At 42.6% G+C, this 27,245-nt stretch overlaps 1 protein-coding gene across 1 annotated transcript in view; it reads left to right on the top strand.

Annotated features, from left to right (window-relative positions):
• Positions 1-27,245, top strand: part of dock2 (dedicator of cytokinesis 2) — an 82,506-nt gene that overhangs the window by 9,212 nt on the left and 46,049 nt on the right. The window contains exons 14-24 of the mRNA XM_079268465.1: positions 76-174; positions 387-459; positions 729-832; positions 2,405-2,603; positions 3,924-4,021; positions 4,129-4,218; positions 4,486-4,586; positions 6,684-6,818; positions 10,249-10,357; positions 10,697-10,767; positions 13,158-13,264. Of these exons, the coding sequence (XP_079124591.1) occupies positions 76-174; positions 387-459; positions 729-832; positions 2,405-2,603; positions 3,924-4,021; positions 4,129-4,218; positions 4,486-4,586; positions 6,684-6,818; positions 10,249-10,357; positions 10,697-10,767; positions 13,158-13,264 (1,186 nt within the window). The remainder of the gene's footprint in view (positions 1-75; positions 175-386; positions 460-728; positions 833-2,404; positions 2,604-3,923; positions 4,022-4,128; positions 4,219-4,485; positions 4,587-6,683; positions 6,819-10,248; positions 10,358-10,696; positions 10,768-13,157; positions 13,265-27,245) is intronic.

Below are 27,245 nucleotides of genomic sequence, written 5' to 3'. Positions count from 1 at the left end.
AGCACATACACAAACAATCATAAAATCCTTCGGCTCAATATGTTACGTGTTTTTCTCTCTCTGCCTCTTTCCTAGAACTCCATCTGTCTGGGAGCAGGGGATAAGGCGGTCAGTGAGTACAGATCCGTCATCTACTACCAAGTCAAACAGCCCCGCTGGATGGAGACAATTAAGGTGTGTGTGTGTGTGTGTGTGTGTGTTGTAGACGGAGTTGCTGAACGATTCAAAAGTAGTTTGTGGTTGAGAATCCTTGCACATGTCTGATGTTTATGCATTTGCATTCCTCATCTCAACCACAACTTTCGCTTTTTAGAAAAAGAAAGCCCAGAATGTCACGGTATACCTGTAGAAATGTCAAGATATCTGTACTTTCACATGTCCTCCAGGTGGCAGTCCCTCTGGAAGAAATGCACAAAATTCATTTGCGCTTCATGTTCAGACACCGCTCTTCCCAGGAGTGTGAGTATCAGCCTCTCTGCCTGTCTGTTCTCTCCATACATCCACACTCTCCTCTACTCTGATCCCCCTGAGCATTACGGGACACCGAAAGGACCGAGTGGTTTGAAGCAATTTGGAACATGACCCGAGGCATCATTACGCACACTTGATTATATGAACCAGTTCTCCTTCCTCCCATGCCTGGAGTCTCACCCTCCCTCCTCCCTTTATATGTCCCTGATGTGTGTCTCCCTTCCTGACCCTCTTTCCGTTCACAAATCCGTCTCCAGCCAAGGACAAGAGTGAGAAGAACTTTGCCATGGCCTTTGTGCGTCTGATGAAGGAAGACGGGACAGTTCTAAAAGATGGGCCGCATGACCTCGTCGTCTTCAAGGTGAGAAACAGAGCTTTTGCAGAAAGAAAACAGATGAACTCATGAACAGGTTCAGTGTCTTATTCAAAAGAAAGACAAATGAAATAAAGAGTAAATCAACCTGATTCATTTTAAAGTTGATGTGCAACGTATTTACAGTCACGTTGACCTCAGCTTTCAGACTTATTAAGATGTTAAAGCTTCTCTGAGAGTAATAAACTCTCATCATAAGAATAGTGAGCCTTTTATGATGAGGAAGGTCACAGCTCATTACTTTTGTTGGATCAACCAGTTTTAGAGTGAACAGCTCAACTACAATACATTTGGAATCTTTTCTTTTTTTTTAAAGATGTCTTTTTTTCGGGCATTTTTGCCTTTATTAGAGAGATGACAGTGTAAAGGCAGACTGGACATTGGGCGAGAGAGAGGGGCATGACATGCAACAAACGTCCCACGGCTGGAACCATACCTGGGACGTTGCAGTTATATGTTAAGCACACTACCAACACACTCCCTGAAGTAGTATGTCAAATTAAACCTGGTGGTTAGTACAGTAACACAGCCAGTGCATATCATTATTTTGATACATCATTCATGGTCAGACTTGAATGAATGGGGAAGATGATTCGAACTCGACCAAAGCTCGCTGCCATTCCCCACGTAATACCGGAGGCATTTGTATAGTGACAAATGAATGGTAGATTTTACAAGTCGCTGAGGTGATTTGCCTTAAAAATGGTAGTAAATAGCAGATTCATTGTTAAATATACTGTATATACTGTAACAGTTGTGCTCAGTTGCATCCATCATCAAAGACAATCTTATAGTGAGTCTGGATGGGAGATTATGGCCACCAAATAGATTTCCCGTCAAATGAGCCAAAGCTAAGATTGAATCCCTTTATTGATTAAATGCCAAACGCAATGAAGATGAATTACTCGTGATGAACTCAAAGACCAAATGGATGGTCTCCATGTGCCCTTTTTTTCTCGATTATCTCTTATTATCCCTGCATTCCTCTCCTTCTCTGTGCCACTCATGGCTTAAATCTCTTATTCCCTGCTTTGCCACCCACTCACTCATTATTACTTACTGGTTTGGCATTAAAGAGGGCAGAGTTTGTTTGAGGTTGAGGCCGCAATGAATCTTTGACAAACAGAATATCAATATGCCAAGATATCCTGTTTATGTGTTTACTCCAGCTTTCCAACACTTACTGCAAGAAAATGCTATAATAATAGATCTTATTTTTCTGATCTGTCCTGGCCCCAATGTTTCCAAAGTTGTAAGTTTACAAGCAGAAGTTGAGTTTGGTAGAAGTAGGAAAGCGACAGTGATCGCAGAGGATTACTGCTGTGGAACTGGTGACTTCAGTCATTGTTTGTCATTTTTCCGTCAGGTCCAGCAAACAAGTGCAGCAAACCCCAGAGTCTGTTACGCCCTGTTTGCATCAAGACGTTTTGATTTAAACACAGAAAATATAGTTCTCATCCCAATGCTGCTGCGACAGCCACCAAACATCTGTTCCATCATGAGCAAGTTGGAGCCTTACCGGTGGGGGTTAGAAATGACTCGCTCTCATTGTCCTCTCAGGGTGACAGCAAGCGCATGGAAGACGTGAACTGCTACTTGTCGCTGCCCTCGACCCGCCACCACCACGGTGACACCCACAAGGTGGCGGCGTTGAGCCGCAGCTCCAGCAACGTGTCAGGAAGTGGAGGCCTGTCAGTCAGCTCCAGAGACAGCTTCACCATCTCCACCCTGGTCTGCTCCACCAAACTCACCCAGAATGGTAGGTGTGTTTTTGTTTGGATGTGTGTGTGTGCGGGGAAGGTGTCGTTTGGGACATTGCGGTTGACATTAAGCTACTCTTGAGACTTGGCGGGGCAAAACATTTCCATCCAAACACACACACACACACACACCTTTATACACACAAAGGTTGAAGAAAGGTTGGGGCAGAAATTATGAAGGGGAAGGTGTTTGAAATTAAACTTGACATCTTCTTTCAACAGAGTAATAAGGTCCAGCCAAGACAATGAATCATCTGTCGGCTGTGAAATTGTTAGAGGACAAATCCACTGCTTAAAATGTCTCGTTGAGTCTGAAAACACTCCTGATCTCGTGAGCATACCGTCTCCTCTTGGGCTAAACGGTTAGGCAATCCAGATTTATCCTTAGAAATTGTCTGACTTGTTAGGCCGAGTGTTATTTTTAGGTTTAGGGCTAAAAGTTAAGGCATGATGACAATAGCTGAAGGGTGAGGTGAGGTAAGGGTAAAGGAGACGTTCACACAATTAACGGTGAGTCAACGGTATATTAATTGGGTAAATGCTACCAGAACTACGAGTGTATGTGGGTGTGACGTGTTTTGGTCTTGGGATAATGAGCACAGGAAAGGGAAAACTGTGTGTATACATGGGTTTGATTAGTGAAGAGTAACGTCATTTTGTCCTACACACTCTGGCAGGCAGCACCTCTAGCAGACGCATATACACACACACACACACACACACACACACGCACATTAACATCGACAAATGCACAAGAACAGTGCGGTGCATCAGGCACAGGTGCAGTGCAACAGCTGTTACTGACAAAGCCAGTCCATCACTATAATGAACATTATCCTGCAGTATTAATCACTTGTACCACACACACACACACCTAAACACACACAACGACTCTCAGGCATGCACCAGATGTTCGGCTTGGCTTGGTGAGTCGGACATTATTGGACAGGAAATGCAGTGAGCTTCAAGCGGGCAGCCCTACAGAGACATGGAAATCTGCCCCATGTCAGACTGTAGCAGAATTAATGACAGAGACTGTGGATTTGAATGCTCAGCTGACAGTCTGACTAAGCAGAGGAACAGATTCTACTGTATATATGTATCACTGACAGGTAAATCCAGTGTTACACTTCACGTATTCTTCGCAAAACACAGAATGAGACACATTAGGAGAGAAAACAGCAATTTAGAAAATGACATTCTACAACTAAGACGATATTTTCTTTATAACAGCTTTGATCAGCATCCAATTTTTAGACAAGAGAGCTGTTTTTCAGACGGCTGAACAGAAATGTGCTCCCTGTGTCTCTCCTCTCCAGTGCGCCTGCTGGGGCTGCTTAAGTGGAGGACTCGACCCGAACTCCTCAGAAAAAACCTCGAGGAGCTCAAACGCATTGATGGAGAGGAGGTGGTCAAGGTGAGTGGTGTGAATAGAGTGAATAGAGTGAATAGTGCTTCGGCATTAGTGTGTAGACTGCCACGTGTGCGCTCTCACCGGACCTCTCTCTGTACGTGTGCGTTTAGTTTCTGCAGGACACTCTGGATGCCTTGTTCAACATCATGATGGAACACTCTCAGACTGACGACTACGACATCCTCGTGTTTGACGCCTTGGTGAGTGTGTGGGGTGTTTACCCAGATAATGTCATGTGTGTGTGGCTTGTCGAGAGACGCAGCTGATTTTGTGACAGGCTGCCTCTGTGTGTATTGAGTCTGACATCTTTGCGTCGTCTACGTATCCATCTTCTTCCAAATGAAGATGGATATCGAATCATTGTTCAGAACTTGTTTTATGTAAATGTACATTTATATTGTAAATGTCTGCCGCTATGTCACCATGTAACCCTCTCTGTCTCTCTGTTTCTCCCCTTTGTCGGCCAGATACACATCATCGGTCTGATCGCTGATAGAAAGTTCCAGCACTTCAACACAGTGTTGGAGGCCTACATCAAGCAGCATTTCAGCGCTACACTGGCCTACAAGTAGGTCACTTCCTGGATCACAGCTCACTTCCTGTCAGTACTGTTACATTTTGGAAGCGTTTCCTGAATGACTGGAGACGACGTTCTCCTCAACACACGTAGGTGTTGCATCAGATTTGAATCACTACATGACGACCAAAGTTTGTACCCCGTTTCTCATCAGAACACTGAATATGAATCTGAAGAACACAGGCACATTATATTTTAGGCATCCAGACTGAGAAAGGAGCAGCAAGACAATTATAAACACTGTAGGCAGGTGACATATATAATAACTTAGGTAGTTGATAGGTGCTCCAAAAAGCAAAGAGTTCAGTCACAAATCAGTATGCTCATGCAATAATCCTGTTATTGCTACAGGAGAATTTAAACTCCCTCAGCAAAACTCTCTGTTTAAGGTTGAAACCATTTTACTGTGGGCTCCATCAACATATTGATAATGTAGATATCAGTATGATGTGTAATGATCTGTGATGATGTTAGACTTCATGTCAACAAACGTAAAAAAACACACCACACTTCTATTGTGTGAAAACAAAATATAAGCAGTGTATCAGCAGAGTGCTTGTTTGTGTTTCCAATGAAGGATTACGATCTTTCACGAGGCAATTCTCCCACCTCTCGGGCATTATGAAATCTTTTACATCCCATTAGATCATCTCGATAATGCTTTGTCATCAAGCCAGAAAGTTGGACGTCGCAGCCTAAAGTACAGGAACACATGAGTTGCATTAATGTGGGTTGTCCCATTCAGAATCACTCTCATAAACCTGTCAGGTCTGCCAAACCTCATGCCAAAGGTATTCAAGTGTTAATAAACCTAATGTGATAAATTCAATGTCACCTGAAGATCGAATGATACGTTGGTGCATACTGCACTGTATCTCTGCCACCGGAGGTCAGTGTGTGTGTGTGTGTGTGTGTGTGTTGGCCTTTGGAGCACTTTACTGAATAGGATTAGAGTTTTAACCCTGCCTCTCTGTGGAGTAGCAACATAAGCACTCAGGCATGCGCCCCAAACACTTCTGTCGGCTTCTTACTCTCATTTAATTCACTTAACTTGATTCAGTGGGCGCAAGAGACAACATTTGTTTGCATTGCCAAAGCTTCAGTTAGGAAATTAAAAGCATTTATAACTCTTCCTGCTCTCTTTCCCCGCTGAATCTTTTCTTGCGTTTCCCAGCTGCTTCTCTTCCTCCCCGCCTCCTTTGCCCAGTTATCCCCGTGACTCTCTTCCTCTCTTAACTGCTTTTCTCTTTTCCTGTCTGTTTTTCCCTCCATCTACTCATCGGTCTCTCCACCATCACTCCACTCCTCCCTTGCCAGTGTGTTGGTGTTCACCCTCTTTAAGAGGGTCACTGCAGCTTAACGCCGATCAGCCCAGAGGCTATTATGTAAAACCATCAAACTCCCTCTAACTACATTTTAAACTCCCTATCGCTTGCTCTTAAAAATGAATAAATCCTCCTGTGCTTGCCTTTAAGCCATGCACCAAAACACAACCAGAGTCGACTGAATCGTAATAACGTTGGTGATATTTTCAAGGAGACTTTTATAGTTTAAGAGGATTGGGTAAGTTTAAACCAGTTAATGAGTTGACATTTCATGGAAATAAAGCCGTCACAAAGCCAAGAGTCTCAGCCCTTCTTTAGGCCTCAGTATTGTTTTATGGATGATGAATATGCTAGTATCGCATGACATCTGGGACGGCGCAGTGAGTGATTGGGCAGAGAAATGCTGGTGGGTCATGAACTTAGACTGAACTCTGTGCCACCCACACCTCTCTCCAGCTGCTTTGGCACACTTTAATATTGATGTGTGTGTAAAGACGCCTGTGGGGTGTGCGTGTGTCGGAAAATGATTTTTTTTCACCTATCATCTGAAGGAAAATCAAAATGTCTGTGAGCTGTGCAAAATCTGTTGAGGTGTGAAATACTATTTTGTCATTTTTTTCCACCTCCTCTGTGCCGTTCTTTCACTCTCACTCTGATGCACTTTGTCTTTCTGCTCTATGGAAGTGAAACATGGAGTTGGTGATTCATGACAATTCTCACTGGATGGTTTTTTGACTTGGTTTCTCCTCTCATTCTCTCACAGAAAGCTGATGTCGGTGTTGAAGAGGTATCTGGATGTGTCCAGCCGAGGTGAACAGTGTGAACCCATCCTCCGAACCCTCAAAGCCCTCGAGTACATCTTCAAGTTCATCATCCGGTCGCGCATGCTCTACTCCCAGTGAGTGTTTGTGTACCTTTTTTCACGATCACAATGACTACTGATTTCTTTTTTGGACCCACCATGATGCAAATAGAGCTTCTTGTTGAGCACGCACAGAGCCCAGTGACACTGCAGGAATAATTGTTTTTGACAGCTCTGTGTGAAAAGGCTGCTGCTTACAGCGCTAATGTTGCTAATAAGCATTGACGATGAGTAGCGGTGTCCGGATGAGAGCTAATGACGGGGCAGGACTGCTGAATGGTCAGCCATCGAAACCGCAAACAAAGTTCCTGCAGCAGAGACTCATGACACCCACTGTGCTGAGCCCAGACCTGCACCATACGTTAAGTGTGAACACCATTTATAACTGCAGCACAGAAACTGATGCTGACAGATCAGAAACATGATCCACAACAAGAGCGGTGTTCCTCGCCCGTTGGTGGCATGAGTACCTGTGTGTGTGTGTGTGTGTTATAAGACACAATCATGTGTGTAGTTGAGTGCTTGTTCACATAATGCAAGGTGTATTGTGTGTATTGTGTTGAGTTGTCTCTAATAAGCAGTGTATTAGTGGTTGTACATAAGGTGGATTTCTATATATGTGTGTGTGTGCTGGTGTGTTTGTGTGCGTTTGTCGTTCAAAGTGCACTCGTCGATGAAGGTCTGCCTTTTTAATCTCCTGGAGGGCATTGTTTGTGCCGGCTTTGTTTGTCTAAAATTGGTGCGTTTGTTTATGTTGGGTTTGTTTATTTATTCAGTGTGTGCGGGTCTGTGTGGATGCATGAGTGTGGATTCCCTAGTGGGTGAGTGGGTGTGTGCGTGTTTCTGTGCATTTGTAGGTACATGTGTGTACAATAGCACACACATATGCATTGAATCATACTGTGAGTATATGCCTGTGTGTGTGTGTGTGTGTGTATGTGTGTGTGTGGACCACATTATAGCCCCACGGCTCCTGGAGCTCCAGTCGCCAGCCTCCCCTGGGTATCTCCAAGCCGATAAATCTCACTCTCCTTCTCTCTTCCTCTCCTCCTCTCCTCCTCTATCTGTCGTCCCCCAACTACCTGCAGCCGACAACTTCAACTTGCTCTGCAGCCAAAGTTTTCACATCAGGTTTCTCCACTTACAAGACCATGTCATGCCAACAGAGAATCAGCTATTCAAGGCCGCGTCTGGTGCTGTTAGTGAATCTGCAAGGCTCCATCATCATCACCATCAAGACTAGCAGTCATTAATAGTTAAATAGGCGGAACTGAAGATGTATTAGCTTGTCAAACCGGCTTCACGTTCATACAAAGTTTATTACGAACGTGTGATGTTTGCTTCAAAAATATGTAAGGCAGGCTGGACTAGATTTTGCTCTTTCCTTCACCTTCTCTCTGTCCTTCACGCCCTAGCTCTCACATTCCTTCCCTGTAGTCTAGTTCATCAGGTGTATCGGTTTCTTTTTCCTTCCCTGGAGCACCTGCTATGTTCTATATTTCTCTTCTGTCGTGTTCTCCTCTCTTTCTTTCCATCCCTCCCTTCAACTTTAAATCTCACCTTCTGCCTTCCCTTCATTCCGCCTCTTTTAATCTTTTTTCGTACCTTTTTCCATGGAAGCACAATGCATATATCTTATCATTTAAAAAATAAGGATGTTTTATATTATGAACAGGTATTCTCATTAATGCGAGACATATCTTATTATTAGGAGATCACCCCTGTTTCCAAAAAAGATCTTATGATATGATTACGTAATCGTTTGTAGTTATCACAAAGACTTTCCAGTTTTCTTATCTCAATAGTGGCAGACACAATATCTAACATAACATTGATCACATTGAGATGTACTACTATTATTATTTACGATTACACTATTTACTTATTGGCACAAGGGGTCTACAATACACTCTTAAACACAGATAGGATTTTACAATACCCAAGGTAGTTGTGTGACTCTGCCCCAATTCTTGAAAGTTGAGCCGATCAGTCTTAGAGGAGCAATATCATTTTTATCAGACTTTATTGATACATCACAGCAAAGTTGGTCACTGCACCATTTATTCACTTGTCCGTCTTGCAAATGATCTGCATTTACATTTTTTACTACTTGGTCCAGAGGGGGAACAGCAATTATAATTTATAACAAGTTGACATTTGTGACTGATTTCATGGAAGACATTTTTCCCTTGTTGTTCTCCTTTTCCTCCTCTTATTAGAAACAGCTGAGCCGTCCTTCTGTACTTTTCCTTCCACTACCTTCCATTCTTCAGACTTTTCCTCAGTGTTCCTCACTCATTTCCTTCCCCCCTGTTCATTTCCTGCCCTTCATCCCTCTCTCCCTCTCTCCTCTCCATCCGTCTCCAGTATTAGTTTCCTCCGGTAGTATCATGTACTTCTGCTGTTGTGCTCATGTGTGGCTAGTTAGTGCCTGTGCTTGTGTATTTGTGTATGTGTGAAGTGGTACTTTACAAGCTCTAACAGGCTATACACAGTGTAAATATTTTAGTGAAGAGTACATATATATATATATATATATATACACACACACACACACACACACATTCATGCACAGAGAGGCCTGGTGGATTAAGCAGGACAATGCATCTGTAATCATAATTGTACTCTGCAAGGCAAGGCAAGGCAAGTTTATTTGTATAGCACATTTCAACAACAAGGTAATTCAAAGTGCTTCACATAAAACCATTAAAAGCATCAAAACATAAGGCAAAAGAAAAGGAGATTTAAAAACAATTAAAGAAACAGTGTAAGAAATAAAATTCAGTAGTAAAAAGTAAAGGAGATTTAAAACATACATTGAAACAATCATCGATGTCTCCCTGAGACATTACGCTGCACGCAATAAACCATACATTCTGCAAAGAGCCCAGTGGTAATACCTCTGTGTTACCACCTAATCCCTCCCCCCACATGCTAAATTAGCTGTGTGCCACATGCTAATCCTTCCCTCCAGAACGCATAACTTCTGTTGTAATTAACAACTGCACAGCTCCACTAAATCACACAGAGATAGCGAGGAGACGGGGGAAGGACAGGGGCGGAGAAATGGATGAGACAGAAGTTTGCTTGGGGCGGAGGAAGTTCGACTGAAGGGACAGAAGAGGAATGTGTGGGTGTGTGTATGGGATGTGCATAGCAGCAACCAAGATAACCCAGTTCATTTTTTTGGTTAGTCAGAGGAGCATTGTTATAATCACTGCAGTCAGTACTTGTTAATGTTTAACACTGCAGCAGTTTGCTGCATCTGTTCAATAATTAACACAATTAAAAACACTGCGTAGTGACCAGGTTACATCGCTGTCTCCGTCTCCGTCTCTCTCCTCTCTGTCTTTGTCACTCAATCATGTCACGCAATTTTTTCTGATGCTTCTGTCTTTCAATCTTTTCCTGATTTTTTTTTTTTTGTTCCCGTAGCATTTCCATTAATTTCCTGTTGCCCTCCTAGGCTGTACGAGGGGAAGGAGCAGGAGGAGTTTGAGGAGTCACTGAGGAAGCTTTTTGAGTCCATCAACAGCCTGATGAGAACAGACTACAACGCCACTGTGCTGCTCAGGGTAATCATGCATATTTACCCGTCACAGCATACTTCAGCGCCTAGCACTCCTCTTTCTTCTCATCTTTATTCTTGCCCCTCTCCTGCTTCTACGTTTACCTGACTCTGTCTCATTTGCATGCTCCTCTCTAATGTGATCTCTCAATCGGATCATTATTACATTACAAAAAGTCACAAAAAATTTGGCAGACAAACAAGCCTTGTGAAACATAAAAAAAGTTATTGTCTCACACTTGTGATCAGAGGCTACTTGATGCCAAAGTCACCCTCAACAGCAGCTTCCACCGGATTTCAAGACAGTTTTTTACAGTGTTTACTTCTTGGTTGTGTGTGTCATCAGGGTGCTGCTCTGAAGTACCTGCCAACAGTTCTGCATGATGTTGAGAAAGTGTTTGATGCCAAACTCCTCAGGTAAGCTTGCCTTTTAAAGACACACACACACACACTAGCACCTTATCTTTAGTCTCATTCAGGGACACTGATAGAGAGGATATATGGGAGCTTTCAGCTCAGTTGAAGTCTTTCCTCTTGGCTTTGTTCAGTGACCCCCATCCTTCTGTCCCCCGCACATTCCATCCAGGTTGAGCCCACCTTCTTTATCAGGTGATAAAAATCTCATCAAACTGACATATACACAAGGACACACACTCAAACGCACTCTGCGCCTCCTTCATGTGCCCCTGAGTGAAGAGCAAAACCCATTTTTCGTCACTCAGGTTCATTCTGAGTCTCCTGACGAGCAATACGACGGACTTGGAATGGCTTGTTTAACTTCTCTTTGACCCTGCATCAAATGTACAATGTACAGTTTAGCCCAGAAAATGTCTTCAGCGTTTACACTTTACCAGTGGCAACACTGTAGACATTTCAGGCAGTTGATTTGTTCTCCAGCAATTCCACAACCTAACATGGATCCATTGTTTTTGGTACGGCCTTGATACTTTACCGGATGAAGATTTGAATTGATGTTCTCTTGACTGGCCACATTCTATTTCAAACACCCTCATCCTTGTGATTTCTCTTTTCACCTTTCTGTGACCTGTGTGTGCTTTTGTGAGTTTGGATTATCCACACCTGCCAGCTCAGTCTCTGGAGTGGCTCGATGTCAACGCGGTGTCACAAAGGTGCTACTTTTTAACACCTGCCACAAAGACACGCACCAGCAAATACGCACATAGATGAGGTGATGAGGGGGAGAGCGTTTTAAAAATCAGCCCACATATTCTCACTTTCTGTCATTCATTTTCTCTTTCTGTCTCTTCCACACACATTCACTCACCCCTATTGTCTGACTTCTTCACTTCTTTACTCACACATGCACAAACACATAGCCGAGCCATCTAAACTTGAAAGCAAGGTCCCCATTGCATCCCTGATCAGAAATGCCTCAGGCGAAGTTTCCAAACGCAAGCTGTGTGAATTACAATCACCACGCAATGAGGTAGACATCAAAGCGTTGTCTCAGCCTCCGTATAGTCACATTCCTGCACCTTGTAAACTCACCTGTAGTGTGATTGGCCGGGTGGGACGAGCACAGACATCGTCCCCTATGCCTTGTTTTGTTTGCTCTATGCGTCCTTTGTATGTCTTTGGTCCTGTTCAGGCGGGGCATTAAAAGGATTGCTCGGTGTTTTGAAGTGGAGTTGTATTGGGTACTTCCATAGTACATCCACAGTCAGTGTATTACCTAAAGTTGATGGCGGTTGACATGCACCCAGTTTGGAGAAACAGACACGGGGACGGGGGCAGCAGCAAAATGTATTTTAGCCACCTAAAAGAAAGGCCCAATTCAGCATCCAGTAAAGCGTATGCTATATTTAGAATATTTTGACCACTTCGTCACGCTATCAGACGGCCCTTTCCGAAGGGGAACTTAACTTTAAGCAAAGCTTATCTGTGCTCCCTTCATAGCCACCAGACTCAGATTACAGAAACAGCAAAGATAAGTTTGACTTTCGGTCTAGTTCCCTGTCAGGAAAATATTCTGAAGATAGCTTGTCCACTTAAACTCAATCTTAATGCGTCTTGGGCGCATTCACACACGTACTTAGTGCTGTCCACTTGTGATCGGATCACCCAAGATGCATGTTAATGCCGGGTCTGAACAGGGCCTATGTGGGAATAGGCTGACATTTGGGCTTTTAATTAAATTCAGCTCAGATGATTAGTGGGCCTGATAAGTCTGCGCTGAGTCTGCGCTGAGCCCCAGCGTGTCCTCGTGCCAGCTTATGCACATCAAAAGTCATGCAAACCTTTGTTGTGTTCTTTTATACCAATATTAAAAGCGATTCTGCAACCAGTGTGGCATAATTTAAAGAGATGGAGACAAAGTAAGAGACAGACCAAAACATGTAGATAGAGGGTTTGCCATGCTCTGAGCATTCAATCTTCCTAAGTGACATCAGGGCTTGCAACCAGCCTGTTTAATTATTCTAAAATTGAATTTGGGGCAGAGGATGATTCAAACCTGCATCTTCATTAAGGCATGTTTAGGCGTTTGGCTCATTTGTTTTCATGCTGCATACACAGATTTGCTCATGTCTACTTCCACTGTGCTATTAGTGGTTGCATATTTTATGACCTCAAAGGAAAGATGTTTAAAGCTTGACTTATTAAGATGTGCTTGTGTTTTCAATCTTTATTACGTATTGGGAATAATCAGAGCGAGGTGATTTCTTTGTTAAAATTCAAAACGTGTAAGAATTTATTGTGCCCATTTTCAAGAAATCAACCCTGTTGCTCCTCCTGTGTAAGGATCTGGCTGATTATTTATTCCACTGTCTCTTGCTTTCCCTCTCCAGTGAGCAGCTGCATGACTTTTATTCCTGCATCCCCCCTGAGAAACTCCAGGAACAGAAGGTGGCCTCCATGACTGAAATTGTCAGCAGCCAACTCTTCCAGAAACAAGGTGTGTCATTTTTTTTAAAGTTATAGGCCTCCGCGCTGAGCTGCTAACAAATAGCGGACTTAATGGTTGTGTGAAGAACCAATCACAGATGTGCACGGTACCAAACAAATGCCAACTCATTCGGGGTGAAATCCTACTTGAGAAGCATTGGTTGCTTCTCACTTAAAGGTTGAGATCACATTAAAAGGTCTATTATACAGTGAATAATTCCAGCCCAGCAACAGGACTGAGCACACAGCTGTTGCCACTGTACTTTATGACCAGTAAGGGTGTCCTTTGCGTCACAGGTTTAATCTTGATACAGCACATTGCATAACAGTGTGAAACAAAGTGCAAGGGTATATCCATTCCCTGTAGGGCAATCCAGTAAAGTACTCTGGATAAAAGCATTCGCCAAATGGTGAAAGGACATACTAGTGTTTATGCATTCATGCTGTATTTGCTTTACTGATGCACACACACACACACACACACATTCAAGTTGATTTCACTTATATAGTGATGACTTCTCCCATCATGTAACATAATGAAAGAATTTTGAATTGCGAATATTTACCCGATTTGCCTTGTTCATTTTGTTTGTTGTTTGGTTTAAAAAATGAAGGATACACCTACTCTACCATTATGGCAGCATTCAGCATTCAAATAAAAGACAACATCGATATTTGTGAGTATATAGTTTGCCAAAACGATCTTTTCCTCTGGGTATTGTCTACTGAGATGAAGAAAGCAATATGGACGTTTGATGTTGATGCTGTAACACCTCCACTGACATTACAATCAGCGCAATGGACCCCAGTCTGATACCCACTTATTACAATCAGCAGAGGCACCAGTTAATGTCATGGTAAATGTCAAGTCAAGTCACTCTTGCTGAGATTAAACAGTCATGAGGCTAAAATAAATTCGACCAAAACATATATTTGTAATCATTGGCAATATATAAATATATATATATATATATATATATATATATATATATATATATATATATATATATATTTGTCCTTGAGGTGTTGATATTCCCGATCCGCCCAGACTGAAAATGTCAATGAACGTTATTGCAAGCAGAGAATAACTATGCCATTCACGCCCCAGTGGGTGATGGTGGAGAATACAGAGAAAGACAAACGTTATCCTTATTAATGTCACAGGTGATTCTTCTGCCAAAAGAGAAGAAGTAATATCGGCGAACGTTTCAGGCATATTTGTAAGACAGGAAGTGTTTTCAGAGTGCTGCAGTTTTCACTGTCATTAATGTGTCACTTTTCAGACCATGCCGAGTATTCTAAGTGATTTTCACTCGATTTGGCATAATTGCCAGGGACACATGTTTTTGTCTGTATCATACCTTTAAAATCCAGTACACATCAATGATAGCGCACCCCCCACCAATCTGAGTCCACCCCCTACCTCTGTTCAGCCCTATTATGTCTGTCTAATTTGCTTGTAGCGGGGTGATAAGTGGTGGTTCCCCCCGCAGAGGACCACATGGTGATGGATAGAGTGGGCTAATGTTTTGCTGGTCTATAATACACAGTTGATAAGGGGGATAATCGGGACTCTGCAGCACAAACTGAAGAGTTGGAAGTAGGCCGTGAGTGATTGTGGTAGACCAAAGTTGGTTCAGAAATCACTAAGTGGGACTGAGAAGGGGTACCTGCCGGGCCGGGCCAGACAGATTCAGTGACTTCATGGACATTGCAGGTTGTGTATGAGAATAAATTCATGCACACATGGAGCAAACACATTTGTATGCATTTGTATCAGAGAGACTGGTGACACTACATCCCGGCATGAGTGTATTTGTGCATTTAAGTGTTTGTGCAGTGGTGCATGCTAAATGGATGTGTGCACTACTTTGGATGTTGTTTCTTCCCACTGTAGCAGTGGGTCCTCTCATCAATCAGTCGCTGCCAGCCATGTCAGTGGCCGGTCCAGAATACGGTCCTTTGGTATTGATCGTGGTTCAGATGATTGACTCCCCGGGGGCGACGGCGAGAGGCTCGGTCTCTGGCTAGCTGTCAGCACACTCAAAGTCACACTCTGCCACCAGGAAAGGAAGGGGAGAGGGAAGAAAGCGATGAAAATAACAGGAGAGGGAGCAATGGGGATGTCAGGTAGAAAAGAGAGAGCATAATAGAGAGAAGCCAAGCAGAGGAATGTCGGGTGTTGTGCCAAAACGCTACATATCAATTTTGGCAAACTAAGTCCTCGGAATTATCAGTCAATGTGTCAACATTTTGGTAGCAAATATTTGGTGATTACTTTTAGCTCCATTCATAGCCTGGAGTGTTTCGATATGCCAATAGCCATTTCTAGAGTTTGTCATTTTTTAAATGGTGGACGTCTCAGTTGGGAATTAACCACTTCAGATGCAAAAAATGATGAAGATGGAGTCAGGCAGAGGTAGAGGAGAGACCAAGGAGATACGAACAAACAGAGGAGGAAAGGATGGAAAAGAGATATGAGACACAAAGAGGAGATGGGAAGAATCTTTGGAAAAATAGAGACTGAAGAGAGGAAAGAGGCACGACATGATGATTGGTAAAGGTGGGGCAGGGGCAGAGGGTAAAGGGATGGGAAAGATGGATGACAGAGGAAGTGACAAAGGCTGGTTAGAAAAAGAAGAAACAAGGGATTTGAGACTGATAAAGATAGAGGAGAGAACAGGTGGATGGTGCCAAAAGGAAACAAAATAGCTTGGGGAGACTGCAAAATAGAAGTTTGTGAGAGAGACTGGTCTTGTTTTGCTATTAAACAGTCCAGAAGTGATTCACGTTTTAAGGCCTGCTCACACGCAATCTATCAGCAAACCCGCATTCCCCCCTCTCTTCTCCCCCCCCCCATCCTCTGGCACTGTGCTTATTTATTTATTCACTCTTTTATACATTGGTCTTTTCCATCTCGGTCTCTGCCTCACCAAATGAGCGCTGACACCCAGTCTAATTGAGATGCATTTTAGCACTGGGATACTAATCAGAGGGCTTCTATGCCAGGGTGTCATTTGTCCGGGAGGCTGAAAAATGCAGCAGAGCTAAATCATATATTTATAATGACTAATGGCCCCCGGTGTCCTATCACTGCTCTGCAATACATATTTAATAACCCTACCTGCCTGTCTGTCTCAGCAGGTCTGCTAACCTCGCTCACCAGGGAAAAATGTCACTGACAGTGTAGGAGAGGTTATATGATAGAAGGGGAGGGTTTGTGTGTGTGTGTGTGTGTGTGTGTGTGTCAGTGTAAGACATGAGATCACCATCATGCTTGACAGAGTGTAAGAATGAACGATCCAAGGGATCATTCTTTTTTGGCTTTTACTGCATATTCTGAATATTCATTGTCCTTTTATTGCAGATGTAAAAAAAAAAAAAAACTGATTACAAAATCCATCATACAAAGCATTTGGGTGGTAACTGGATTATAAAAGTACCGACTGCAATGCAACCTCTCTGTATTTAAAATCTGGATAAAAGTTGGTATAAATGAATAAGCTCCTTTCTGATAAAAATGTTGGTGAAATTAAGCAAAACACAGAAAATAATATGCCTTTAACTACCATGTATGTAAAATTGTTATTCAGTAGGAAAGCATTTGCTATTTTTGTAATGAGGTCCTGTCACATGGTCACAGGTATTTGGTTGTCTCCAATCCTTGTTTGAAATGTGTGTGTGTGTGTGTGTGTGTGTGTGTGTGTGTGTGTGTGTGTGTGTGTGTGTGTGTGTGTGTGCGTGCGTGTGTGTGTCTAACTTGTCGATTTTGTCTGTCCATGTGCTTGGCTTTCTCATGACTGGTTGCATCCATGGGCAGCGTTTGAAGGATTGGATTTTTTTTTTTCTTACGCTCCTGATTAAGGCTTTTGGCAAGCACATGCTGTATACACACACAAACACACGCCGGCACACATGCACAGATACGCACACATGTGCATCCTGTCTTATTGGTTAATCTGGTTTTCAGCCAGGCCGCCATTTCCCCTCCTCCATCTGTACAGCTGGAGAAAAGACTGCAGTCCTGTCGCTCGTCTTGTTATACATCGAGATTAAAGGAAGCCCCATTTGCTTTGGTGTAATGCTCTTGTAACCCCTTTAACACTACGTGACAATATCCCATAATACAGAAAATCATAAAAGCTGCCTGTGCCATTTGTAACTATAACAATGTTTGTTTTTTTAATGTGTCATTCATATCAATCCATATAAACGACAGCAGTCCCATTCATTAAATTGCTTGTGCTTTACTGCAGCACATTACCGTATTGTTGACATTGTTCACACCTATGTCTATATTTCCCCCGCTGTGATACACTTAACAGATGCATGTTAGTGCTTGATGCACATGGTTGAGTGATGTACTGTACAGTTATTATTGTCAGGATTTAATCAGTGTCGAGTGATCTCGGTTGTTCTCTGCCAATCAGCATTACTGACAGGTCACTTTAGGCCCCAGTTATGGGGATACTGAACGTGAGAGCTTAAGATGACTGAGATATTAACCTGTAACTAAGCAGGATTTGGCTATAAATGTGGATTTATGTGGTCTGAAGTAAGATTAGGCTGTATTTGTATCTTAAACTAAATCTTTGTTTAAAAGCAAATGCAAAAAGCCAGTGTTTTTATTGGTGGAAATATGGTGTGTGATATATGTGTGAGGGTCACCCTAAGGGTAAGCGAGTGTGTGCATTCACCACACACGACCTGCATGCATTTATTGTTATGGCTTTCTGCAAGCCTTTAGCAAAGCAGCTTGTTGAGCTGTAATTTCAAAGCTGTCAGCTTGACTGCTGCTCAGGTTGTCTGAGTATGAAACAGGTTGCTTGCTGGCCCAATAAGCCCCCATGTGTCCATACGTTCTATCCCTAGTTATACAGACATATTAAGAGACAGTTATGTGAATCGTAGAAAAAAAAAATCAAATGGCTGCTGTGTCTCCTGAAGCTGTCTACGATCTAAAGTGCTTCTCTTTGTTTTTCACTCTGCTTCTTGTGAACTACAGTATCTTTACAGCACACCTCTTGTTCTCTTCTATCTCATATTCTCTTCTAACTCCTCTTCTCTCACCTCTTCCCTTACCTCCTACTGTGTCTTGCTCTATTATGCTATGCCATGTTACATTACATCAGCCTTTGTTACATCACATTAAGGTTCATGTCACGCTTTGCTGTAACTGCATTGAGATCATGCTCACAAACACCAGCAAAAACTGCCCACCGTACCTGGTAGAGGATTATGAACATGAATTAAGTGGTGGCGTGTGTTTGGGTTTGGGTGTTTGACAGCACAGGAGCCGTCTGCCACAAATTATTTTTGGCTGTTGTTTTATAAGCCGACCCAAAATAGCTGTGCTTAAGTGTAGAGCGGTGGGTTGATGGTTCCAGAGGGCTAATGAGAGAGTGAGGTAGTTTTGCCATTCATTCAGGGGCTGCAGTTTGGGACATTGTGGATGACATGCTGGAAGAAAAGAGGGATGGATGAGACTAATGGAGCAAAGTGAATGGAGTTTAATCATTTTGGGAAATGCGTCTGTCTCACATCTCCCTTCGTCTCATGTATATTCTTATCCATTTGAGTTCATTGGTTGACTTTAATGGAAACTAAATGCAGCCAAGGACAGTGGAGGGGCACAACAGTCGGTGTATCAACGCACTTACCCATGAATTAATTTAATACAGGTGTGAGAGCAGTTGAACGTTAACCAGAGGCAGGAGCTACCTGACAGAGCAGCTTGGTGTTTTATTGTGTTTCTCCGGTTGCAGCAAAATAACATTTCTTGGACTGATTAAAGCTTCATGATCCCTGTTGGGACCTTGGGTCATTATACAGCAGCAGCGATAACAGTTGAAAATAGATGGCACTGAATATATTACGACAAATGATTTCAACACTTTAGTAAAATGGACATGACATACATAATATGTGAATAAAGATTTGAAGATTCAGCATATCACAATTGTGCTCACCCTATCATTCAACCTGAACTAATACGAAGCAGGATTTAGAAACTGAAATCAGATAGAGGCGTGAGCAGAGCCAGCAGCTTCGTGATTTATTGCTCTCTTGTCAGAGGACACTGAGAATTAGCCTGCCCAACAGTCAAAGCATGAACATGGTTCACCACCACAAGCCATTGATCTGCCTTGGTTAAATTGATCAAAAACGTTGTAGCAGCTATGCTACCAACAGCCTAATTGGTCAATCAATTAAATAGTCATATGGAAGATGAAGCAGGGGAGGAAGGCACATATGAGGGGTGGCAATTAGTGGGTGACTCATAGACAGTGACTAAGACAGCTGTTTGAAACACTGGGTAAAATAAATGAAAGCTACATCTAAAAGGACAGCTCAAGGGATAATCTGATCAGTAAGCTAGTTAACTATCTTCCGGGAGATTTGTTTTTAGCGATGCTAGCTACCCGGGCAAAAACAAGACGTTCAATGCTAATTTGGTTCCGAGGTCGTGGACCCAACCACACACCAAATAGTTGGAAGCCTTTAGACTCTTGTACGCCTTCATCTGGCAAGCCGTGTAGTAGGAGGTCTGGAGGACGATCGCCTCCACACCATGCAAATCGGTGGGGAGGCTTGTGGGAAAAATCGCTCTTCATTTTGTAGGGATCCATCCAATATGTCTTTCTATTTTCTGGCGATAACTGCTGTGTTCACTTTGCTCCATTTTCAATTTGCGCAGTATAGGTTCTTCACTTCCTGCCCTCCATCTGAATGGCACGTGTCATAATAGTCAGGTGATCGCAAACAAGCTATAGTTTGAAGAAAACATGAAGAAAAGCAATTATGTTGAGGACTGCACCCTTTTCTGTGATTGTGTTTACTTTGGTTTTGCTGACAGTATTTGTTCTGGGTCTCATCAGCATCATAGCAAAGATCAAAGTGAAAAATGCACTTTTGGGCATCATTATATATCAACATAATTCACTAGTGCACTCTATCCTCGGTAACTTATAGCCCTATACTATTCGGGAGAGCACTCATTTACACAGGCAAGACAATTTTATGCCTTTCTATGAAAGAAATATCATCCCACTAAACCATTTTGAGACAGCTATCTTGTTTACAAATTATTCGTCAAACATATTTTATCACCACACCATAACAAACCAGCGATTGAAATAAAGGGAGAAGTGAGGACCTCAATTCATACAGAGAAAGTGTAAGGCTTTGAATTTCAAAAGGGGTTTAAAGATGGAGCAAGAGAAAAAAAATGAGAAAGGCGGGAGGAAGACAAATGAGGTCTGGAGGCAGACTGGATGAGAGGAGACTCCCACAGTGACACAGAGGGATGAAAAACCTGCTGAGAGAGACATTTAGTCGTCACCAAGTGGGAAGACAGTTGGTTTGGTCCCAACCCCCTCTCAACAGAAAAGATTTACTTGTCGTTGCGCTGCCAAACCTCCTCATTGTCACCTTTTCTATTACTCCATCTTCCCGAAAGCAAGGGACGACAGGGAGGAGAGAGGGATGGAGAGAAAAAGGAAGACGACTCTGATTTACATGCCTCTTAGAAACTGAGATTGCATCTCATTATCATGTGCTATAGTTTATTGTGTTTGGCTGTCAAATGAAAAACATAGAACAGAGAAGGGATGAGCTGGCTGCTGAGTCATCAAAGCTACTCTCTGTGTGGTGGCCAGCACGAGTGGCTGTCTGCTCTCACAAACTTGGTAACCGAAACACATTTCCACATGCTTTCACCAGGCACAAAGGCATTCCAACTCTTAAACAACAAATAGCGGTCACTCAGATACAAAAAGGACAGTTTGCAGTTGGGCACATAGACACACATTGGTATTAATAATAAAAGGCTGAGATCACAGCCAGAATACATAGACATGTCCAATTGAATATAGATGAGTTCTTGAAGCTCTGTTGGTGTGCACTCTGAATATTTTGTGTCTTGTGCGTCAGCACCTGTGTGGATTTCTGTTTATTTAAACTAGTGTGTAGAACTGCCCACGGTTAAAGCTAGATGAGAAAAGGATCAAATGCGTCCCAATGTTTGCCCTAAGACATTGATTTCCATTTGCCTGTCAGTGCCCGTCTGCAAAGCTTTCTTACACAGCATGGCGGGATTGATTTACTGCATTGTTGTCCCGGGATGAAACACATAACATGCATCTGAATCACACAGGCGAGTGGAACATAGACACACAAGTGTGCATAGGAAAGTGAAACCATTGGTGTATTCACCTATGTTCATTTTAGTCTGTGTCAAATTGCCCCTTTTCCATTACAAAATGGCTTGTAAATTAGTAGGTTTCTTTTTTTTTGACCCCCCCCTCCCATCCTTAGTTGAGCTTCTCAGGCAGCATCTCTTTTTAGGCTGCTTCTTTACAAAGGCATCTGCTAGCAAGCCCGACCAAACAGACATTTGCAAAAATGGTTTACGGTTATTGGATTAGGTCCATGACTGAGGGTAGACACTGCCAATCCTCGAGAAGGAATGCCGGATTTGTATGGAGCCCGTAAGGAAGTTCTGTCTTAGTGGCCAGAGAAAATCTAGAGCACATGGCACATGTAGTACTGTTCTATATACTCACTGAGAAAACGAGATACGCAGCTTGTGACGGCACACAACTGATGATTGGTCAGACTAGTTTATATGGCTTTCAAATGACTGACACTTCATTGAACGATTGTGGTAAAAATAATTTGACCTGAAATGTTGAATTAGAGAAGCAGAATTATGACGGACAGACAGAAAGACAAGAAATGGGAACCAAGGGGAATGTGTGAAAGGACACGTAGGGGGATCAGCAGAGAGACAAAAGACACAAATAATAGAAATAACAGATGAAGAGAGTGAGGCACACACAAGAGGGAAAGGAAGCCACCAGGATGAGTGAGATGAGGATAAGCTGGCAGTGAAGAAATAAAATCACCGCAATGACCTCAAGTAGCTCAACTTGCAGTATGCTCTTTTGCATTATCTGTTTTAAAAGAAGTTTAGAAAAAGGAATGTAAGAGGCATCCACCATGTCTGATTGGACCACTGATGTGATCCACTGTGTGGAAGCATCATTTGTTTATTTTAAAAGCTCACCAGTGTGCATGGAAGTTTTTTTTTGCACACACTTTGTTGGGATAAACACACCTTCTTCACAGAGGTCTGAGTGTGCGGTCAACCACAGTGCAGTGCCCCAGAGCAAGAGTTCCTTTGAATTAGCTGTAATTTCAAATGCCCTCTTGAAGAATGACCTACACCCTGGGAGCTGCACACCATTGTAGTTGGTGTTCTTACAAGACTGAAAGCCCTCGGGGCCACAGTGCAGTTCAAAGAAGTCTCTGAGAAAGCTTACATTCAGGCTGAAGCAGCAGATATTAACATTCCTGATGTTATTCCAGGCGAGGCAAGGTGCAGAGTTAAAGGCACTGTTCCACATTGGTGACTGAAGCCGCAGAGTCTGGAGGAGCATTGCCAAGGCAGCCTGTACTTCATCATTTTTTTATGCTCATATTCAGGAGCTCCGGAGGCATTTTGAAGGGAAAGGGAGGTACGGCAAAATCAAAACAGACGATTCACACCCCGACAGATCTGTCAAAGTAGGATGCTGGAGATGAGCGAGCTATTAGTTATGTTTTCTATAAGTTTTCTGAATTTAAAGATGAGAAGCAGCTGCAGACTGAACCAAATGTGTTTCACTCTGCATACACAATCTCCCAGGAGAGCACAGGTTGTATAGAGAGCAGTGGCGGCTGGTGGAACATGTTCTAGGTAGGGCCATCCTATCAATTTCAGCAAACATCCCAGTATGATTTAATGCAAAAAAATGTCAGCATCAAACACGCATTATTACTTGGCAGTTAAATATTTAACATGTATTCCAACACAAAAACAATCAGTAAATAACACTTATATAATATAATATAACATGTTAATTTATTGAGATGCCCCTATGGACCTTGTTATAGGAGGTAAAGATCAGGAGAAGTAAACATGAAGTGTAATTATGAATACTGATGTTAAATTAAGCTATGATGAGTTTTCACTGTTAATTTAACATCTCTATTACATGTTGATGCCTCCATGACCAAGTTAAGTAGATGAGACTGAGGACAGCTATGTAGAAGAAAAGATGTTCACTTTGTCTAATATGTAGCTTGACCGAGTTCTCCATGTGTGTCCTGGTGTTCTCATGTTTCCTTACCTCCTCATCCCTCACTCCCGTAACTGTCCGTGCTGGATCCGTCCCCGTTGTTTTAAAAAGCTAAATAAATGATTAGCATGACGTCATCCAGCTAGCCAAACCTGTCTGGTGTACAGCTAGTACAGAAGCTCCGCATGTACTGCTTCCCTTTCCCGCGAGTCTGCTGTCTGATTGTGAGGTCAGGCTGATCTGATATCAGCTCTTTGGCTGCAGAATCTCCGCCAAAGTTCTCCTCTCAAACGGGTCTTGGAGGAGTAGTGCTCGCGCTGGCGCGGGCGCCTGTAGAGACTTCTCCTGACGAGAACGCGCAGCGAGGGGGGCCTGATCGTTCTGGCCCACAGCTGAATCTATTTGAGGGCGCTGATTGGCTAAATTGTATGTCACTCATTTATATCTTGAATCAGCAATTGGCTAAACTGCCTCATAGACCCGTCTCTTTTGGGCCAAAACGATCAGGCCCCCCAAGCTGCACGTTCTCAGAGTGTCGTGCACACAGACAGAGAGCACGAGCAGAGAGCACACAGGCGGAGAGGACGAGCAGGAAAAGCATATATTTTGCACAGATATCATATTTTACACACATTTTATTTTTTCCTTTTTTGTGTGGCTCATGGTGGGGCCATGCCCCATGGCCCTCTATTGACCAACCGCCACTTATTCAAAAGCATGAGACTCTGGTTGTTTTTCCATCACTCTTCAAATTGATGAAAATGTAGAATATTTCAGTGCCGGCACGCTTTGTAGAAAGTACGACCAGAGTCGTGTGGATTGTGTCACTGTGTTTGGACCATGACAAGTCTGTTGTACTATACATGAACTCTGAGTATGTCTGCTACCTGACTGTTGCTGAAGGTTCTCTTTATTTAGAAAACAACAATGAAATAGGAAATAAGATAACGTTTCAATCTTTGTCTCTATAACGCTCCATCTCCACTCTTTCTATCGCTTTTTATTTCTCTCTATCAGTTTTTCAACGAAGGCAACACTCTGTGTGTTGGCTAAGAGGATAGATTGAGAAAGTACGAGGGGTCATACCTTACTCAAGACAAAACTGCACCTACAAAGAAAGGGCAACTTCTCCTCTTTGACCATATGTTCTTTGAGCTCAGCAAAAGGCTAGAGGCCATCTAGAGTGTGACGTATTTGTGTATATTCACGTTAGTTTTCTACTTGATGTGCAGTCATGTTATGAGAGGAGTTCGGTAAATGTATTCTTCCATCTCACTGCACATTCGACCTTGAAATTGAATTGTGGTTATATTTTCATTACACGTGGCTCCTTGCACAGTAAAAACAAAACATTTCAATCCGAACACCTGCTCTCTATTTCACATTCTCTCCCCCGAACATGTTGCACCTAGAAATACCGGCTTGGTTTATTCCTTAGATCAATATAAACAAGGAAGCAAGTAGCTTTCGGGTCATTTGACCAGGAATAGAGTTCTCCTCAGATTTAATGTTACATCCAGCACCCGTAAGGGAGATGGATTCATTATTGCACACACAACAATACGGCTATAAAACACAACCCATAAAACACAACCCATTGTTTTCTCTATCTGAAAGGAGAAAAGATGATGAGATTGTTGTTTGATGGATAAAACAGATGTATCAGGGTTTCTACTCAAATGCAAAGCTGGCAGCATCTAAAACACCACAGGTCACAGACCAGGAGGCCTCCCTCTTGTCTAATGGACATTTTTGTTTCACATGAAACATGATGTTAATTATATTTAAATTGCATGGCACTGAGATACTGGTTTTGGTTGACATCCACTTTTTCCAGTTTTCTCACTAAAACATCCCCCTCCTCCCGTTGGATTTCCTCTACCTGTCCAGGCCCCAACCTCCGTCTCCTCCGTCTCCTCCGTCTCCTCCTCTGTCTCCTCCTCTGTCTCCTCCTCCGTCTCCTCCTCCGTCTCCTCCTCTGTCTCCTCCTCCGTCTCCTCCTCCATCTCCTCCTCCGTCTCCTCCTCCGTCTCCTTCTCTGTCTCCTCCTCCGTCTCCTCCTCCGTCTCCTCCTCTGTCTCCTCCTCCGTCTCCTCCTCCGTCTCCTCCTCCGTCTCCTCCTCCGTCTCCTCCCTCAATTTCTCTGATTCATTGAGGGCATTCAGTGGCTCATGCTAATCCCCCCTGTCCCTCTTTCCCTCCCCTGTCCTCTGCATGTTTGTGTGATGGAGTGAGTGTTGTGATGAGGGTCCACTCAGCAGGCGTATAAGCCTGGCTCAGTTAACAATGGAACTAACGAGCATCAGCCTAAATTAGCTTTTAATGTGCTCTGTCAACTTGCAGCTATATGAGAGGGATGGGGTGGGAGGTGGGGGGGGGGGGCGAAAGATAGAGAAAGAAGATGTCAAGGAAGGCGGTGGTCAAGGTAGACGAGTTGGAAAAAAAGGAAGGATCAGTTACATCAGCAATCACCGTTTTCTTATATCGTACATATTTGTATCTGCATAGATAATTCGGATTAAACATTGAATATGAACATGACATGCTTTGAGTTAGATCTGGGATAGTTATATATGTAATGTTGACAGCTTTGATTATTAGACTTAAAACATAATGTAAAATTCTGGATCAACGTCTTTAAAATCGATCAACTGTAAGCTTTGGATTTTAACTGTCTGTCGGAAATTTGGCCACGGCTCTGCTGACTTTCAAACAATATCCGATGAGAGTTTTTGTAGGATGAAAATCAATAATTTGAATTATCTGTCAAAGCGTGCCTGGTCAAATTGAAAGTCTTGACAGTGTTATTGTTATTATTGTGTCCACAAAACAAGGTGTAGTTTCAGAAGCGTACTGTTCTTTTGTGTCCTCAAAAAAAAGCGAAACGTTTAGAAAGACATCTTAAAAGAAAAGGCAACCATTTTACAAAGCAGGAGGTAAAAACCCTGCATTTTGGGAGCATCTGGAGAAGCATAGCTTTTTATTTGAATGAAAATAAACAGAAACTTGAATCACTTTAAGTTTAAAATGACATGCATTTTGTTTGCAGCTGAGAACACAGATGCATTCAGGATATTGTTGGACAGCAAATAAACACAATCGATCAATCAATGAACCGATCACGTTTTATATATATATCTAGTAACTTTCAAACAAATCAAATGCAATTCAAAGTGTTACAAATGATTAAGAAGACGAAAACAAGATAAAAATGGAGAGACGGTGAAGAGACTATCGCACCCAAAATATAGTTAAGAAAAACAAATAAATAGAAGTATAACACTGAATAAATGAATCATGGTAATACAAAAAAAAACATTGATCAGTATATTTGACTTTTTTTCTTACTTTTTAGTCGAATGCATACGGATGGTTTATTCTCCAAACAGCAAATAAAGTTACATCAGTTCATTTGTTTTCCATGTATGTCATTAAACACCAACGACGGTCACCATGTGCATGAAGCACTATCCGCTCTTTGGTTTATCTGGATGGCACCCTGCCCGTCTTCATGCTGTTATTGAACAGGCAAAACCCTTTTGAGAAGATTTATGACACGTTCAAAAATCTTACGTTCATGTTTACTGCTTTGACACCCACTTTAATTTACTCAGGTCTGCTTGAACTTCACTTCATGACAGTGCTTTTGCTACTTTAGTCCTTCAGTGATTTCCTGTAATTCCTCAAATGAGTTTGGACAATCCCCAGAGAAGACTGTGACCGTATAACATCCATAAAGAATTTATGGAGTGGTTTAGCACCATGGTCTCAGTAATATAATAGCAATAGTACAGTAGGTAAAAGCTGACTATTTAAAACACTTTGGACTGGAAAGCGTGAGACTTTTTAAATAGTAAGGTTTTACAGGTT

The sequence above is a fragment of the Melanostigma gelatinosum genome (assembly GCF_949748355.1).
Source record: "Melanostigma gelatinosum genome assembly, chromosome: 5".
NCBI classification, from domain to species: Eukaryota; Metazoa; Chordata; class Actinopteri; order Perciformes; family Zoarcidae; genus Melanostigma; species Melanostigma gelatinosum.
Note: the sequence above shows the minus strand (reverse complement) of the source record. Positions and strands in the feature narration are given on the sequence as shown.